Source organism: Grammomys surdaster, unplaced genomic scaffold, assembly GCF_004785775.1.
Source record: "Grammomys surdaster isolate TR1022 unplaced genomic scaffold, NIH_TR_1.0 170, whole genome shotgun sequence".
Classification (NCBI taxonomy): domain Eukaryota; kingdom Metazoa; phylum Chordata; class Mammalia; order Rodentia; family Muridae; genus Grammomys; species Grammomys surdaster.
In genome coordinates, this window is record NW_021604618.1 from 22,649,376 (window position 1) to 22,667,500 (window position 18,125).

General features: G+C 49.5%; 1 protein-coding gene across 4 annotated transcripts; it reads right to left on the minus strand.

The window, feature by feature from the left end:
• Positions 1 to 1,996: 1,996 nt before the first annotated feature.
• Positions 1,997 to 15,893, minus strand: Pla2g4f (phospholipase A2 group IVF). Of its 4 annotated transcripts, none has more exons than XM_028766975.1 (20): positions 15,677 to 15,893; positions 14,758 to 14,827; positions 14,026 to 14,162; positions 13,825 to 13,950; positions 13,484 to 13,524; positions 13,204 to 13,246; positions 12,730 to 12,796; positions 9,972 to 10,135; positions 9,739 to 9,852; positions 9,538 to 9,575; positions 9,193 to 9,328; positions 7,124 to 7,260; positions 6,644 to 6,866; positions 5,525 to 5,639; positions 5,199 to 5,336; positions 5,013 to 5,120; positions 4,692 to 4,907; positions 4,150 to 4,316; positions 2,903 to 3,089; positions 1,997 to 2,643 (listed from the first exon to the last, which is right to left on the minus strand). In XM_028766975.1, exons 1-20 carry the CDS (start codon positions 15,785 to 15,787, stop codon positions 2,387 to 2,389), a joined length of 2,595 nt encoding a protein of 864 aa, XP_028622808.1. In that variant the 5' UTR covers positions 15,788 to 15,893; the 3' UTR covers positions 1,997 to 2,386. The 4 variants fall into 4 exon arrangements, with proteins under 4 accessions (XP_028622808.1, XP_028622807.1, XP_028622806.1 ...); XM_028766974.1 differs by having other exon boundaries at positions 9,193 to 9,331; XM_028766973.1 differs by having other exon boundaries at positions 14,758 to 14,830.
• Positions 15,894 to 18,125: the final 2,232 nt, after the last annotated feature.

Sequence of the window (18,125 nt, forward strand, 5' to 3'; positions counted from 1 at the left end):
GAGAGATGTTTAATCCAGATCATAGCCTCTGGAATGTCACAGAAAAGAGCCATGGAAAAGTTCAAGCAAACATTCCTCAGCCATTACTTTGGTTTGGAAGTGGTAGAGCAGGTGTGTGAGCTTTAAGACTATGAAATAGGAGTGTCTCAGGAGCATCCCATGTGTCTGTGTCTGGGCCAGCTTTTCTCCAATATTTTGCTATGAACAAGAGCCAAAGCAATCCAGAAGAACTCAGACTATCACTCCACTCAAGCCCTGAATATATATATTTGAAACCAAATAAATGAAGAAGTAGGGATGATGTGTCATGGGAAAGAATGAGGTTTCGTTGTTTTTTTTTTTTTTTTAAGGATTACTTATTTTATGTATGTGAGTACACTGTAGCTGTCTTCAGATACACCAAAAAGAAGAGGACATCAGATCCCATTACAGATGGTTGTGAGCCACCATGTGGTTTCTGGGAATTTAGGACCTCTGGAAGAGCAGTCAGTGCTCCTAACCACCAAGCCATCTCTCCAGCCCTGAAAGAACGAGTTTTTATGGACCCTGAGGTGCTCCCAGGAAACCCCCTGAAGTGTTTAAGGACCAAGGAAAAGAGAGGAAAATAAAGTAGTAGAGGCTGAGGGAGGCAGAAAAAGCAGATCAGGCCACCCAGTGCCAGATGAGACCCAGGAAAAATTGTCCCAAGTCTTATTGTGAAAGCCTTACTTAAGAGTCCCAGGGGGCACAAAGTTGGGGTGCTGGGAAAAGGAACGTGGCCTGAAGCAGACCTGGCCATCTCACTGCTGCAGCCCCCGGTGAATCCAGTGTGCAGACCCCACTTTGAGAAAAAATGATAAAGTGCCACAGAAGACCAGAGGCCTGGCTAAGCAGACAAAAGCCCCTCCCTTCCAACCGGAGCCAGAGGCTTGATTCCCTAAGCCTTGAAGACAGAATAAAGATTCTAGCTGTGCACTCTATGAGTGGTAAGTCCTAACGATTATGAGAGTCCAATAAACATTGTCATTAACAAAGGCAGGCAAGCAGTGGTGACAATGGCCACAGCAGGACCTCCCAAATAAACCTCCAAATAAACTGAAGTCAAGGTGGCCAGAGACAGGCAGCAATAGTGAGAAGAGAGGGGGAAGAGCCAAGCTGGTTTACTGCATGTCAGTCCAAAGCACTGGCCCCCCAGTACCTGCTTTACTTTCACATCAGCAGGAGGCTTGAACCCCAGGACACATGGGATATGGGACAGAGATGGGACTTTGACTATTGTAGACAGGGGATAGAGCTAGGGCCTTCTCTCCAAAGTTAAGGCAGGTGACACTCCCAGAAATGGGGCATCCCAGCTGAAAGAGGAAATGTGAATTGTAAATTTGGTCTTTGCACACTCATGTGTGCTTGTACGTGCACACGTGTGAGCGAGGGATCCACTGAGTACAGAAGCTCAGCTATTAGACAGCATCAGGTGACACCAGCACAGCTGGTGGAGGAAGATGAGGCCAAGGAGACAGATCAGAGGGAGACTGCCTGAGCAGGATGGATCTCCTCTTTACAGCTTGGAAATCTACTTATTCTGGAAAAGCTCTCAATATTTGGAGGGTCCCAAGTGGATGAGGAGAGATGGGAGAGAGAGGGACCTCTAGATCATCAGATGCAGGCATCCAGGCTAGGTCCACCCCCACCTTATCTGCCTACCCCATGTGAAGGAACAGGTACTAACTGGCCCACCATTGATGGGACTATATACCCACATATACAATGTATGCAATTTTCCACTCACCCTGCCCCATCTGAACAGCCCACTTGTCTCCTGAGAATGGGAAGATAGTATTTGCACAGCGTGGCAGCTGTGCACATGAAGCAGAAAACGTGGTTTGGGTAAAGCGATGTGCACAGCCATCAGGACAGGTCATCTAGGTATAAATTTCATGAGCCTTAGTAGGGAAGACTGGTGACCTCTGAGGAGGTCTGGAGAGGCTAGGATGCAGAGAAGAACCAGGAGACCATGGGCTCAGTGACACAGGCTGGCAACCCACATAGATCCTGTTTATTCTTGACATCACGGAGCTGGGCCACTCTGTGGAAGTGTGAGCAGCTGTAGTTCTGCATCAGTATAAGGACAGCTGGTTCCTCAGCCCACAGCTCTCTGTGGTGAAGCTCTGAGTGTCGGGTGGTTTCCAGAGGTCCTTCAGTGGTGGTGGTGGCGGTGGTGGGGCACTCTGATGAAGCTGCTGCCTAGTTCTTTCTATACCCCAATATAATATGAACTGTTCCCTCTTGCACAGAATCCCCAAGTACTCAGAGAGATACTGTCCCATCTTCTCTGGGAAGGAGAAGTGGGAAACAGAAACTTCCTAACATTTTCACTCTCCCTCAGCATACTCTGGCTTAAGGTCCTCCATCACATCTCCACCACAGTCCTCTGACTCTCATCTGGCCAATCTCCAACCCTTCCCCCAGCCCGCCGCCGGTCCAGAGCCAGCTGGAGGGCATGCCTGATAGTCTCCATGTTGTTCAAGACGTTGTATCGGCTCAGGGTCACCAGCCGATCAAACTCCTTGGGCTCATAGGTGAAGTCCATCATTCCATAGGCAGTGTCTGGCCCGTTGATAATAAAGTCCCCAAAGGCCTTCTCCTCAGCTGTTTGTCGTTCCACACCTGGGGGTGGGAAAAGCAAGACTAGGCTGGCGTACTCTGTGAACTGACTGGGATAGCCCTGAACACTTCCCTGCTTGCTCCCTGAGAGAAGCCATCTTAACTCTCAGGCTCAATTAGGGAAGAGATGGTCCACTGTGGACACAGAGGTCCAGGCAGTGGAGGGCAGCAGTGGTTAGTCCAGACCCTCCGGAAGCAACGCTCTCAGACTAGCATCCCATCCTCCCCTGGAGGCTAGAGCAGGCTAGTGACTTCCCCTTACCAGGGGCCAGATGTGTGCGAAAGGTCCTGTTGACAAGGGGAAAATGTAGCACAATGGGCGAGCAGGGGTCCTCCGCCTCAGTGAACAGATAGCATTCACGGGGATCCTCAGAGTCCTTGGGGTCCACCTCAATCCTTGGGAAGGGGATCCCTCGGTCCCGGCAGTACTTCTCTGTCACCTGCAGAACCTGGACAGAGAGGTAAGCTTCTGGCCCCCAACTAGACTCTCACACACTCAGGCTAGCTCTATATAGCTGAGTGATTTTCTGAGACTCCTTTCTATTTGCCAAATAAAGGTGGTATGGTGGTGTGAATAAAAATGGCCTCCATAGGTACATAGGGAGTGGCACTATTAGGAGGTGTGGCCTTGTTGTAATGGGTGTGGCCTTATTGGAGTGGGTGTGGCCTTGTTGGAGGAAGTGTATCTCATTCTCTTCCTGCTTGCTGCCTGTACATAGAACTAACTTCTAGCTATCTCTCCAGTACCATTGTCTGCCTGCAGGCCGCTATGCTTCCTGCCATGAGGATAATGGACTAAAGCTCTAAAACCATAGGCAAGCCCAAGATAGCTGTTTTTCTTTAGAAGAGTCTCAGTGGTCACGGTGTCTCTTCACAGCAATAGAAACCCTAACTAAGACTATTGGAAATAAGTGTCTAGTGAGAGTGTGGTGAATTAGCAATAATTAGCAAAGGCCAACCATCAAGCTAGTCTTTCATTCCTGCCCTTAATGTGGCCATCCCTTCTCCAACGCCTCTTCTGTTCCCTTTTAAGGGGCTTGGTTACATGGGCAGTGTTGGAGGGGGTTTTAATCTGTTCTCCAGTCCTAGGCAATCACTGGACAAGGGGAATGAAGAGGAAGTCAGAGAGACCACCAGACCCACATTTGATTGATGGTGTCCATCCACTGCCTACAGATTTTGAAGCACTCCTTGCAGGTGTCTCCCTAAGAGGACTTTCATGGCTGGTGTTACTATAGTGAAAAAGGACAGCAACCCCAGGCCCACCGTGGAGCAGGGAATCCTACCATAATTGGGCAGGTTCTAAGACAGAGTCTAGAAGACACCTGAGACCCTCTTTATACACCCTTTTATAATCTCAGAATTCTCCAGCTGGGAGATCTGCAGTGTCAACAATGTTTAAAAAGCACCCAACCACCAGTAGTAACACCCAAACCCAGCCAGGTCTCTCAGCAGAGATTTCTTCTCCTCCTCACTACTTCTTTAGGAGACCCCCGCCTCCCTCCTCACCTCAAAAGGGGCATCCAAGGAATAATCAAAGGACACAATGAGGTCCACGGCCCGCTGCGGCTGCAGGATCAGTGGAAATGGTGAGTTGATGGCAAAGCCTCCATCTACTAGAGACAGGAAGTCCTTCATGGGTGTGAGCTGGTTGGGACAAGCATCAGGGTGTCCGTCTGTAAGGTGCACAGGAATAAGCACAGTTGTTCTTGCTGGTGACCCTCTTCTCTTTGCATCGACAGTCACAGTCTCAAGAATTTTCCTGCCTCCCCACAGCCATGGAGTCCCTCACCTTTGCCCTTCTACCCTGCCTTTCAACTTTCAGCAGTCAGAAAAGTCTTCCGCATCAGCAGCAGGAGACCATGACTTCACCTCCTCCAACACCCAGATAAAAGACAATGCTGGCCCCAGTGAGCCAGATGTGTATATAGAAAAGATCTACTTATAACTCCCCCAGGATGGATGGCTCAAAGGTTAAGAGCATTGACAGCTCTTCCAGAGGACTGGGGTTCAAATCCTAGTACCCACATGGTGGCTCACAACTAACTCACACTCATGTGACTGCCATGCATCTTCAGAGACCACAAAGTCCTTGCTAGCTGCATAGTCCTTGTACAGGCAGAGACCTTGGGTAAAGTTAAAGGTCTGGGCACAAGTAAAGCGGGAGGTGAACATGTCCAACACAGCCTGAGAGAAGGAACTCTTTGGGGTGAAGAGCCTGGTAGGCAGCCGTGTGGGGTCCTGCTTCTGTAACTTTGGCCAGTCATCTAGACGGGAGGCAATGAGATACAGTGAGAAGAGGGACCATCCCTTGTCCATCTCTCTCATTCACTGGCAAATTGCTGGCAAGTGTTGGTGGCCTCTGCTCTCACCTGTGACACTGACAGTGCCCCTGTGCCAATCCAGAAAGCCCAGGCTTGGGCCTCCCATCTTCAGGAAGATCTCATACAGACTGGCTGCAAAAGCACTTCCCCACATACCTACAGAGACAGGCAGGGTCCCAGATCAGAGCCTGGATCCAGCCCTGTCTCTCTCCCAGCTTCCAAATCTAGACTTACCCTGCAGGTAACAGATGCGGGGTTCTGGCCAGGGCTGCAGCAGCCGGCCCATGAAGAACTCAGAGCCAAAGAGTTCCGTGGGAACATAAGCCCCGTACTTGGGGAAACCAACCTCATAGGGGGTGAACTCGCACCACTCTGGGGAGAACAAAGTAACCAGGGTCCTGATGACTGGGCAGGAATCCTGCCTTCCCAAACCCAGCAATTCCACCATTCACCAACGTCCCTGCTGGTGAGCACCTTCTGCTTGTACCTAATAGCCCAACCTCCTTCGCCCTCCTACCACCACCTCCCTGTCTCCTCCCATTGACTCCACATCCAGGCACCTGCAAAGTCTTCCCCACTGATGTTTTGGTGGACATTGATGCTGGCATAGATGGGGTATGGGTTCTGACCCTGGCTAACCATTTCTTGCTGGTCTGACAGCTTGGCGGGGTTTTCCTGGGCAGGAGAGAAAGTCGACAGCTTGGCTTTGGGGGAATCCCTGTTCTCTATCCCCAGGGCTTGATGTCAGCACTCTGAGGGGTGTGGTGCACCCACAAGAGGGATTTCATGTTCTCAAGGACAGACTATAGCTTTAGGCTGCAGCAGAGCTAAGACTCCTGTAGGGTTTTTGTAATTTCAGTGCCTCTGGGACCACCTTTGGGATTCCAGAAAGCATATCAGAACAAAGAGAGCTAGACCAACTAGACCAACAGATTTAGGGAATCACTGAAAAGTTAGGCTAATTTCCTCTTTTTTTTTTTTTCTTGGTTTTTCGAGACAGGGTTTCTCTGTATAGCCCTGGCTGTCCTGGAACTCACTCTGTAGACCAGGCTGGCCTCGAACTCAGAAATCCACCTGCCTCTGCCTCCCAAGTGCTGGGATTGAAGGCGTGCGCCACCACTGCCCGGCAACTTTTTTTTTTTAAGATTTATTTTATATATGTGAGTATTTTGTTGCTTTCTTCAAACACACCAGAAGAGGGCATCAAGATCCCATTACAGATGGTTGTGAGTCACCATGTGGTTCCTGGGAATTGAACTCAGGACATTTGGAAGAGCAATTAATTAGTGCTCTTAACCACTGAACCATCTCTCCAGCCCCAAAAAGCCAGTCTAATTTCTTTACAAAGAAAATCACTAGGAGGCGTAAGTTCTTATCTTAGAAACTCAGTATCACAGGTGGCACACACTTCCAAACACGAGTTACCCTGTGTGGCTCAACTGCTCTGAACCTTCTGCCTCTGACAGACTGGCCTAAAGCTCTAGGAACGACCGCCCTGGTGGCAGGGGTCAGGGTTCCCTTTGCCAATGAGTGGGTGTGGCACTGTGCCTGGCAGGAACCACTTTTGAAAACATGCTTTTACTGGGCTCTACCCCAGGAGTAAGATAGGAGCAAGGCAGAAGAAAAATGAAGAAAGGGAGCGGGGGTGGGAAGAATAGAATCACTTCCTGTTCTCTCACCTCCTGGTTCAGGAAGTACTCAATGATGAGGCCCCACAAGTCAGTGAAGGACATTCTGTGGCCTCTGCTCTCCCAGGTCCTCTTTTCCCGGGAGTAGTATTCAAACTGCTTTGGGGACAGCATCCCAATTTTACTACTGCAGACTCGAGCCGAGGCATGTTCAATGGGGCCCTGCAAAGTCTTCTGGGACCAGGATGGATCCTTGAAGAGTGTAGAGATGCACCTGCAGATGGGAGGGGGGATGCCTGGGAGTTAGAGAACAGACCTCCTCCCCACCCCCCCATCCCCCCCCCCCCCCCCCCGTTACAGACACCTGCCATCCTGCTCCCTCACTCTCTGGAACCAACCCAGTCTCCTCTCTCACCCTGACCCCATGAAGGCAGGCACCCGGCCCCATATCAGAGACTCCATCTGATCACCTGGACATCCTCACCCACCCATAGCTCACATTTGCTCCATGCTCTACCCCACCTCACTTACCAGGAAGACCCAGAAACCCCACTCAGGTAGGTCACAGCATCCAGAAGACCAAGCTCCTGGAGCCCGGCCAGGCTGCCGTACAGGGAAGTCATGGCTCTGGTTCCACCCCCAGAGCCTAACACGGCTACCACAGGTACCTGAACACAGCAATAGATCGACAGCAGCTGCACCGGGCTGTCTGTATTACTGCTTATCCACAGCAGGCACTGGCTTATCCACTGCCATGTATTAGCTCACTGAATTCTCCCAGAAGCCCAGTGAGCGCCCCCTCCCCATGTTATAGATGATAAAACTGATGTGTGAGATCCCGGAACACTCTGAAGGCAGGGCAAACTGTCCCAATCTCTCCACTTGAGGCCTTGCTTGGTTACAGAAGATGGTGGGTTCAGACTCTATGCCCCCCATTACTAGGAGTCTTTGCTAGGGTTACTCTTAGATTCTGTGGAGTTTCCACTGTATTAAGTTCCGACTTGACCCTAAAATGCTCCCCCGATTCCAGTCGTTTCTCCCAGTATTTTTTTCTCCCGACTTGATCCCTCCTGTTCCCAGCCCCACCTGCTCCCATTCCCTTACCCCCCATGGAATCTATTCTACTTCCCTTTCCCAGGGAGATCCTTGTGTCCCCCTTACGCCCTCCTTTTTACTTAGCTTCTCTGGGTCTTGGAGGGGTCACTGACTGAGACTCACGGGGGCTAGCAGAGATCAGGAAGCCTGGAGGGGTCTAACCTAGTCTTCTGCGTATATGCTATGGCTGAGCAGCTTGATGTTCTTGTGGGAATCCTAGCAGTGGGAGCAGGGGCTGTCTCTGACTCTTTTGTCTACTGTAGGACGCTTTTCCTCTTACTGGGTTGCCTCATCCAGCCTTGATGTGACGGGATATGCATGTTCTTATTGTAGACGGTTTGTTTGGTTGATGTCCCTGGCAGGCTTGCTCTTTTCTGAGGGGAGGCAGAAGTAGGGTGGATCTGGGAGAGACTGGAGGTGGGTGGGAAGACTTGGGGAGGGGAGGAAGGGAAACTGTAGTTGGGATATAATACATGAGAGAAGTTTTTAAAAAAGGAAATCATTCATTTGTTGAAGCCCTGCCCCTCATAGATGACTCTGTGTGCAGAGAGAGCCTATAAGGGAACAATATGGCTAGAATCAGGTACTAGGAGAGGGCCTGAACCGGACAGGACTGGTGTCCTAATAAGAAGAGGAAGAGGGCTGGACATGATAGGACATCCCTGGAGTACTAGCACTTGAGAGACTGAGGCAGGGGATCATAAGTTCAAGACTAGTCTGAACAACCTATGAGGTCAGGCCTTTGCTACACAGTAGTAATACTTATCATTAAAAAAACCATTTGGGGGTGGGGGTGGTGGCACCTACCTTTAATCACTACACTGGGGAGGCAGAGGCAATTGATCCTTTGTGATTTCGAGGCCTACCTGGTCTACAAATCGAATTTGAGTCCAGTTGGGACTACATAGTGAGATTGTCTCAAAAGGGAGGTTGGGGGAGAAAAGAGCTCTTGCTCCTCGGTGTGCACACACATAGACATACCACCCACACACAAACAGAGACACACACTCACATACACAGACACACACATGTACACACATGAACACACACACACATACACACACATACACACATACATACACATACACACACACACACACATACACATACACACACATACACACACACACACACACACACACACACACACACACACACACAGGTTGGAGGAATGGCCATGTGACTCCACAACAAGAAAGCAGATGTCTTCTAGTCAGGAAGGAGGCTCCATGAGGAAATGACTTTCTGTGGTTTAAACCACTCAGCTGTAGTATTCTGTTGTGGCAGCCCAAGCTGCTAAAGATATCCGCCCACAGCCAGGACTGTGTAAGTCCTCATTCCGATTCCTGATGCTGGCCGTGGCCACTGCTCAGGTGAACCAGCCCATTTGCTCTCTTCATCCTCTGCTGCCTAGTCCTCCTCTGAGCCTCCTGTCATTTCTTATCCACACAAGAGCCCTCAAAGGGATAGGCTGGATTTAGTCAAGTTCATCCCCCATCCCTTACCCGGTCACAGTGTGGAGCCTCACTCAATCCCATCACCCGCTGCAGGGCCTTGGATGCCACCTGCTTCCTCTTATCCAGAAATTGCAGCTCCCCATCACAGAGCTCAAAACCAAGGCGCAGGTCTAAGTCCCCAGAGCTGCTTCAGATGGAATGGATGGAGATGGAGAAGAACCTTGAGTTCAGTCTTCATTCTGGGGAGCCTCACAGAAAATACCCCAGGAGACTTCCATAGGTGGGAGGTGGTCCCCAATGGCCTGACCCAAATGGGCAGGAAAGTAGAACCCACTGGAGTGTTTCCCACTTCCAGCCAAGCCCCCAGGACTTCCACCAGGAATCCCTGCTCACCTCATTTCCGCCTCCATCCTCAGAGTCACCTGCTGGCCCTGAAAGAGAGAGACAGTAGTCCCCTCATCCCTGAGTAAGTAGAATCAGACCCCCCACACAACTGTGGCCCTTAGTGCTCAGGTAACAGGCCAGTGTGAGCCCCAGACCTCTCTTGGTGATCACGGGGCAGGCAGGAGTCCCCAGCACCAGACTAAATCTTACCTCCTCCAGGTCCACAAGTTTCGTTAACTCCTGGTTAAGGGGTAAAGAGGAGAGCAGGATGCTTGCCTTGTCTGTCTTGCTTGTCTGAGCCTCCAGATCATCACTTGGGCCAATCTGTGGAGAAGAGAGCCAAGGAGCTGGGGGTGAGATGGAAGATGCGCCTCTCAGACACTCCGGAGTCCCCTCCTACATGGGCTCACTCCATCATTTCTTCTTTGCCATAGCTCACTCACGTGTAAAACTTGGAGCTTTTCTTTCAGCTCTATGTACAGCATGGGGCTCAGCACTGGGTTCACGTGGAAGGTAAAGGTTGACGGGAGACCTGGCTCCGTGGTTGGCTGCAGCGGCTGTGGCTTTTCATAGGCTCCAGGCACTGCCAGCTGGATCTGCCTCAAGCCTGAGGACCGAGGTCCAGTGAGGGATAGATTTAAGTGTGGCTCAGGAAAGTTATACCAGGTTGACAACAATTCCTCCTCTTCCCCAGGCCCCTACCCACTATCTCCCTGCTCACTGGAGTACTTTAACCACAGAAAAAGAACTGTGAGCTCTTGGATTCCATAATCAATCAGCCCTGATAGGGTTGGGAAACATACAGATTCTAAGAGGGAAGAGAGTGGGTCAGCCCATAGCTTATTGGGCTGGTGATTTTGAAATTTTTATATTAATTACATAACATATAACTAATTATATAAATATCCATTCATTATTGCATTTGTTACCAATTTTCACCTGTTAATATTCCCAACCTCTTGACTCCATTCATGCATCACATCCCTTGCTTAGGGGAGGTTTGTGGCCAAAGCAAGTTGGTGTGGCCTTAGTTTCCAAAAGCTATAGATCTTGGGAAAATGTAGAGGCTCAGACAAGGAGGTAGAAGGCAGAATGGCATTCCGGGTACAGAGGATATATTGCAGAAGAAGAAGGGTTGGAGGTCAGCTTAAGCTAGGTGAGACCCAGGCTGGGAAAAAGCACAGAAATAGAGTGGTATATATATTGGCAAGGAGCAGTGGGGTCTCCTCCTGCCTTGCTTCTTGGCAGCTTTGGGAGGTAGTAGACATCTAATGCCCAGGCCAAGGCACAAACACTGCAATGCAGAAAAGTCTGGGTGCCAAACACATCACAGAAGCAATAGTGACCCAAAGGACTGGAGGACAGCAGAGGTCCAGATGGGATTCTATCCTTGCACAAGACGAACCCAGACTTCACATGCCCTGAAGTAGGAGAGACAATCGAAAAGGTGCCTTCTCACTTCCACCAGGGTTTATGGCCCAAGATGGAGTCAGACTACAATGTCATGCACTGAAGAAATGCCAGATCTTACGGTGAAGAGAATGGCCTTGGAGTGTGGCAGATCTGTGGTTGGTCCTGGCTCTCCCATGTATTGGTTGTGTGACCTGAAGAGCTTAGTGCCTGCAGCTGCTTTCTATGGCTACCACAGGAAATATGATCAAATAGATGCCAAGTGCGCAGTGTAATGCCAGATTCTCTGTGTCACCAGAGCAGCCTCTCTCCCACAGGCTCTACTCTCTCCACTAACTGTCACAACACCAGTCGCCTCTGTGCCAGACTACACTAAGGGCCCCAATCCTGTACTTCCCAATATTCTTTCTCCTTGCCATGTTACTATTGTGTGTGTGGGGGGCGGTGTCTCTTCTCAGTTCTTTTTTTTTTCTCAGAGGAATGAATTGGATCAAGAGACACGTTTAAGCAGTTCATTGATCAAAGCAAGGACTCCACAGAGAAATTGCAGTGGCTGCCACAAAGCAGGGAGAAGCACCGTGAGTTCTGTGTTGTGGGTTTTAAGGAAGTTCTATGAATATGTTTATATTGGGTGACATATTCAAGGTCAGAGTAGACTTAACATCCTTTTAGGATATCCCTCCCTCCCCAGGATCCTTCTGAGAAGCTAAGAGGGAGGCAAAAAAAAAAAAAGTCACAAAGCTCGTCATTTGAGGAGGCATAGACTTTGCACATGTGTGGGAAATTGCCCTAGTGCCTTAGTTTTTAAAATAATCAATCTGCAGCCTCAATACATTTACTATGGAGGAACATTCTGATTGAAGGAGGAACAGCTACCATGATGCAACTGTAGTTTTCTAGGTTAGCTCATGTCTAAGTCTTTTGAGATTGCTTAAGGTACCATGATGTCATGACTTTTAGTTGAGATATTTTGTTATTTTTATTTAGGTTGTGTTGTGTGACATGTTTTGTGTGTGTGTGTGCGCATGTGTGCGCATATGAGTGTGACTATGCATGGCTGTGCACACATAAGGAGACCAGAGGACGTTAGTGTTAGTGTCCTGCTCTGTCATGCTTCACCTTATTCCCTTGAGATAAGGTCTCTCCTAGAATATGGAGCCAAGCTGGCAGCCAACAAGCTCCAGCAATCCTCCTGTGTCTGCCTCCCATAGCACTGGGCAGTCATGCCCAACTTTTGAAGTGGATACTAGGGTTTTGAACTTAGGTTCTCAAATTTGTGTAGCAAGTACTTTATCCACTGAGCTATCTCCTCAGGCATGTTTTTGTTATTTTTTAAGACTGAGGTTTTACATTGAGGGTAGAGGTCTCAATTTTACACAAAACTAGCAGACTGTACACATTGGAAACGAGACATGCTATCTTTTAGGACTCCCTTCTCCCCGCTTCTCAGGTCATCTACGATAACAAAATGACTTCGGTTCCTCCACTAAGGAGGCAGACTATGCCACCTGCCTTCCAGCTTCAAGTTTAACCACATGACTTGTCTGGACAGTAACATGTTAGTGGCTAGGATGTGAGAAGGCTTAAAAAAAGCATTTGCTCAATTGAGTTTGCTCTCTTGCACCTTCGCTGAGATCTTAAGAGTATGTCCAGGCTGGTCACAGAGGTGGTCACTCTCAGCTGAGTCCCTGCTGTCCTCTCCCTACTTTAAGCAGTGAAAAGGTTAAGAGCCACCTATTTTACATCAGATGCAGGGAGAAGGCAAGTTCTAAGGCTGAGGACAAGACTCACCGAACTGTCCATGGGAGGCTGTCTTGTCTCCAGTGACTGTGCCCTGAATTCTCAGACAGGGATGAGCCTGAGGAAAGCAGACGCCTTAGGAGTCAGAGAGCTCACAGGGTCTGACCAGGATGGAGGGAGGGAGGAATATCTAGAGTGAGGGCTATAGCAGCTCTTGGTCCTTATTGTCAGGGGTCTTTTGTGACAAACTCCAAGGTTGTTCTTCCCCAGGACTCCTAAGAAGTGGGCCTTGGTGGAAGGGAATTGTGGGGCCCTCAAAGGCTCCCTCAGCAGCCAGAGTCCCAGGGGAGTAATGGCTCTGTAATGCCTATACAGGGTAGAGGCAGCTTCTTGTTCTTCATTCCCCTGGCACATTTGCCTTCTAAGGAAGGTCTGAGTACCTTCCGGAGACATGGGCACCATGGATTCAGCCACAGTCTCCTGCTCCCCAGTTCCGCAAGTCCCATACCCATCTTCCCAACTCACCACCAGGACACCATTGGTGATGACTTCAGATGCAGGCGTCTGACTATAAAAGATGGAGGGATCGTGGGCTATCACACCCTTTACCATAGCATTAAAACAATATGGCCAAAGCAGTCTGGGAAGCACGATAAGGTTGTAGATAGGGAGGCGTGTCACCCAAAATGCAAGTAGGGGTCAAAACCAGGCTGTCCTCTCTGAATCCAGGCCTCCAAGGTAAGTGAGGGATTTGACAATTGGCACTTGGAGCAAAGGGATAGACACCAGCTCTAACTGGACTCACCTCTTTTCCAGAGTAAATTCTACTTCCAGCTCTTTTGGATCCTACACAGGGGTGACGAAGGTATCAGTTTTCAAGAACTTTCAAAAATCTCAGGAATTGCCCCTGAGCTTTGCTCAGCTCTGGAGCCTAGGGGACTAGTCTGGAATGGTATCCCATAGGCTTAGGGGGCAGTAGCATTTCCATGAAGAGCTTCATTCTTTCAGAAATATGTGCCAGGTACTGTGCCAGACTCAGCAGTGACCAAGGCCAAAGCAAGATGACTGCCTGTCAGTGGCTCAGGGGTGGGGTTGGGGGGGTCCCCTACTGGAGATTTACTTACTGTTAGTCCAGGCAGACCTCACCTGCTGCCTGGTGAAGCTTTTTGTGCAAGGCTGGCCTAGCTGGAGAGTACTCAGGTCAAACAGAAGTGAGAAGATCTTGTCACTGTCTAGGACATCTTTGTCATAAAGGGCAACCTCCAGGACATTCTGGGGAGAGGACCAAAGGATCAGCATTGTGAAGGAAGTCATGGCCTCCATGCCCAGCCCCTTACTGCACCACACCTTCACAGCACCGTGGATCTGATAGTGAAAGGTCTGATTCCACTCTGGGTCACTGCAGTTAACCACTGTCCTTGTCTGTGTGGGGCTAAAAGAAGCCGTGGGCAGCCATAGTTGAACATAGCAGTCGGCTTCGGACACTGCAGTTAAGAGGAGGAGGGGACTTAGCATCAAACTCTTATTGTTGAAAAAGTTTCCTGGAGGCTGGGCTCAGAAAGAAAGGAGCAAGGGGAGAGGAGGCTTCCTGCCTGTGGCAGAGGAGGGAACGTTGGTGTTCCAGGCTCTACCTTAGCTAGATATACCTCCCACTCAACTGCTAGAAAGCCCTGCAGCGGCCACAAGTTCAAAGGATTATGTGGTAGCACAGACCATTGAGTAACTCTTTGAAATTGCCTGATTCAGACAATAAAATTCTGTGCCATGTGTGAGTACTGTCAAAGCTCCTAGAAAGCAGGCACTGATGTGTGGCAACGGGAGCCTAACACACCCTCACAAAGCCCTCGAGTCAGGAGGAGGCTGAAGTCTGCCCAACTCACCCCTCCAGTGTTCCTGCTTGCCTGCAAACCCCATACCAAGGCACCCTTCCTTGATGATTTAACACCACCCTACCACCCTACTCCAAGTGAGTACACACACACATACACACATACACACACACACACACACACACACACACACAGAGCGAGCTCTGAGAACACCTAGAGAGAAGGCAAAGATAGGGCAAGGCTCACTCACTCTTATCCGTGTGCTGGATGTTTCTGGCCCTCAGCACCTTCACTTGAAGGTCGTAGTATGGGTGGGTTTCCTGCTGAAACAACAGAACCTTAGGAACTCAGTTCCAGGAAGCTAGAGATGCCCTAGTCTCCTCTCTCAAGTGTTTTCTGACTCGGGTCTCTACTCTGTCTTACTACAGAGCTTGCCTGGCCCAGGTCACTAACGTTCCTATGCCAGGAGCTCTGGGAAGCTTTTGCAAGGCCCAGGGTGCTGGGATTGGTGAGGAGCCTGGAATCTAGGGATCAGCTCAACTCTTAAGTGTTATTATGAGCAGGTAAGCTAGGTAGGTTTTATTATAGTTAGTCTGCAGCTGCCCTCTTGACATGGCCTGGGCACTAGGATAATGTATTTAAGAAGGCTAAACATTAAAAGAGAAAGGCAGAACCCACCACACTCATCAGCTCCCAGTCAAGGGCTAAAAGACCAACTAGAGGCAGGAATGGGGAAAGTGAGGGGAAGCAAAGTCTCCCAGCTTGTTCTGGACTGAGATAAGTCACTAGATTGACGACTGGGCTCAACAAAACAAAACAAAACAATACAAAACAAAACAAAACAAAACATGATAATGTCAGATTGCAGCCTTCTGGGTGTTAATCTACCCCCGGAACCCCAACAAACCCCTTCTCCCTTCTTTCCACAATGGTTATACAGCTAGACTAGTGCTTTCCTGGCAAACCAACCAAGGCAATGGTCACAGGTCACCACCATTTCTCTTTGAAGGCTTTGGCCCGTCTCTCTAGTTTGAGCTTTCCCAGGTTGTCTGTGGTATGTTCCATCCTAAATCAAACCCCAGTGCAATGGCTGGCTTAATCCCCACGGGACACCATTCATCTCCCAGGACTCTGCTGTCAACTCTTCCCAAGTGAGATCAGTACATTACCCGCCTATGCTTCCATTGTGGTTCCCTCTTTTCTGTCTTCTGTAGCAGTATTGCTCCAAGAAGGGGGAGTCCCTTGTCTGCCAGCCACTTTGGCTGGAGAGTCCAGGGCATGGTCAGAAGCAGCTCAGGTCCCAGTAGGGAGCTTGCCTACTTCTTAGAGCCACCCTTTCTCTGGCTATACTCACTGTCTCTCAGGTCTGACAAGTAGCACAGGAGTGGGAAGGGTGGAGCCACTGCTGGGCTGAGGGGCTGGGGCTGGAGGAGGGGTTTGAAGTGCTCCAGGAGGGGTTTGAAGTGTTCCAGGAAATGAGTGGAGCCTGCTTTCCCCAGGCAATGGGCAAGCTAGTTCCTTTCCAAGAGATTCTTGGGGTCCTTTGGTCTCCAACTCAGGCCCTGCTTAACTGTGAACTAGTTTTGAAAAACAGACACCACTCCCTCGCACCACTCCCATCCCTTGCCATGGGTAGGGCAAGAGCCCAGATATTCTTGTTTCCAACTAGTGTGCAATTAGCAGAAGTCAGGAGGTATTATAATCAGGGCTAACCTCATCTAGCTACCAGAAAGCCCCACACTATCTCTCCTTCAAGTCCCAATTTCTCCACAACTCTTAAGCAGAAACACAGAACTCTGGCTCAGGGTTTTATGGGGACTTGATGACAATTTATGTCTCTTTTGGCCTCCCTCAGCTATTCCCTTAACACAAAGGACCTGCTACATGGTATGTCTGTACTATACTCAAAGTCACCCATATCCTAAAAGAGTCATTTGACGATTCCCTTCCTGGGTTGATAGAAGTGCCTGGTGATTCAGGCACAGAAGTAGGGGCATGGCCAGGTAGTGTAAATACGGGCAGAAGAGAGACAGGCCTTAAACTCTTACCTTAAACTACCAGAGATAAAGGCTTTAAAGTGCTCATGACCGTTTTGAGCCTCCGGCTGCAACTGCATGTCATTTCCTTTCCCGTGGACCACAGTCATCTAGGTGGCTAGGTAGAAGCAGGGCTAGCAAAAGAAGTTTCTAGGAGAGTGAGCTGTTGAGAGAGCCTTTAACCACAACCCTTTCATATAGCCAAGAGTAGTGATACATAGAACCCCAGGACTTGGCATTCTGAGGCAGGAGGCTTACGTGAACTCAGCAGTGTGAGACCAGTTTGAGGTACAAGGTGAGACCCCCATCGGGATCAGGTAATCTCTACAGTCTTCCCCCAAACATACACATTCACAAAATGAAATGACATCCACGAAGGTGAATTAACTCCCAAACTAACAGGCCAAGCTCAGACCAGAAATTCCAGAACCAGAGGTGATGTAACTGTGATGACCTGTTTTACCTCTGATGGATTGTAAAGTTGAGATCTGACTCAGAGATGGCTAAGTCCAGCCGCCCCCTTGCTGAACTTGGATAGTGCAAGCACCTGGATCCACAGTCCGAAGCCTAGGGCTTTGGGTAAGAGAGGGACAGTACTAGCTGGTTGAGTGCTTTTGGGCTTAAACCACATTCTCTGCTCAGAAGCCATCTTTCTATGCCTCACCAGACATGCCTCAACTCTGGATGCTTTTTGTTGGCAAAAGATCTTCAGGATGGCCATAGACAGACAGCTAGGGTGAGGGTATTATAGAAGGACCAAACTGTCATTTTAGAGCTAGAAAAAGTGAGCCAACTTTACTTTTCAAACAGTCGTCCCTCCCCCCCCCCCAATTCCACATCTTTATAGGACCCTCTGGCCATCCTTTAAGAAGAGGCACAAAGCAATAGTGTGTTAGATTCTGGGATTCCCAGAGTGATGGAAATATTCTGTGCATGTGATGTCAGCCATACAGCCACAGCAGCTGTGCTGGCCACACAGATGGAGGCATTTCTGAGAGGCGCGTTACTCTTTTTTAACTTTTTGTTTCTTTGTGAATTTCACGTCATGCACTCCAATCCCACTCACCTCCCTGACTCTTCATATCCACCCTCCATCCTTGCAAACCTCCCCTCAAAGGAAAAGCAAACAAACAAAATACCATCGTGGAAGTAATAGTGCATCAGTGTGTCACACAGTATATCCTTTTGTCCACACATCTTTACTTGGAAATGTTCATTGCAATGAGTTACTGGTCTGGTTCTGCTACAGTATCAGTACTGGAGTCTCAGTGGGATGCCTCTTGGATATTCTGTTGCCCTGGGTCATGGAGATCCTGCAGCTTTAGATCTGCAGGACTGGCTGGCCCCTTCATGTGCTCCAGCAGTTCATAGATGGGGTAGATGTTGGGGAGGGCCAACTCAGAGCCCTGGATCTGAGCCTGGGTGGTAGCTGAGTTGGTCAGCCCACCAGCTCTCCTGAACCCACACCACCAGGGTAGCTCTTTAGCACTGCCTGCTAGCTGTACCAGGAAAGAGGCAGGGCAAGCTCCCCCCACCCCCTTGAGAAGAGTGTTATTTTTACTGTTTTTCATAGTTACTAGCT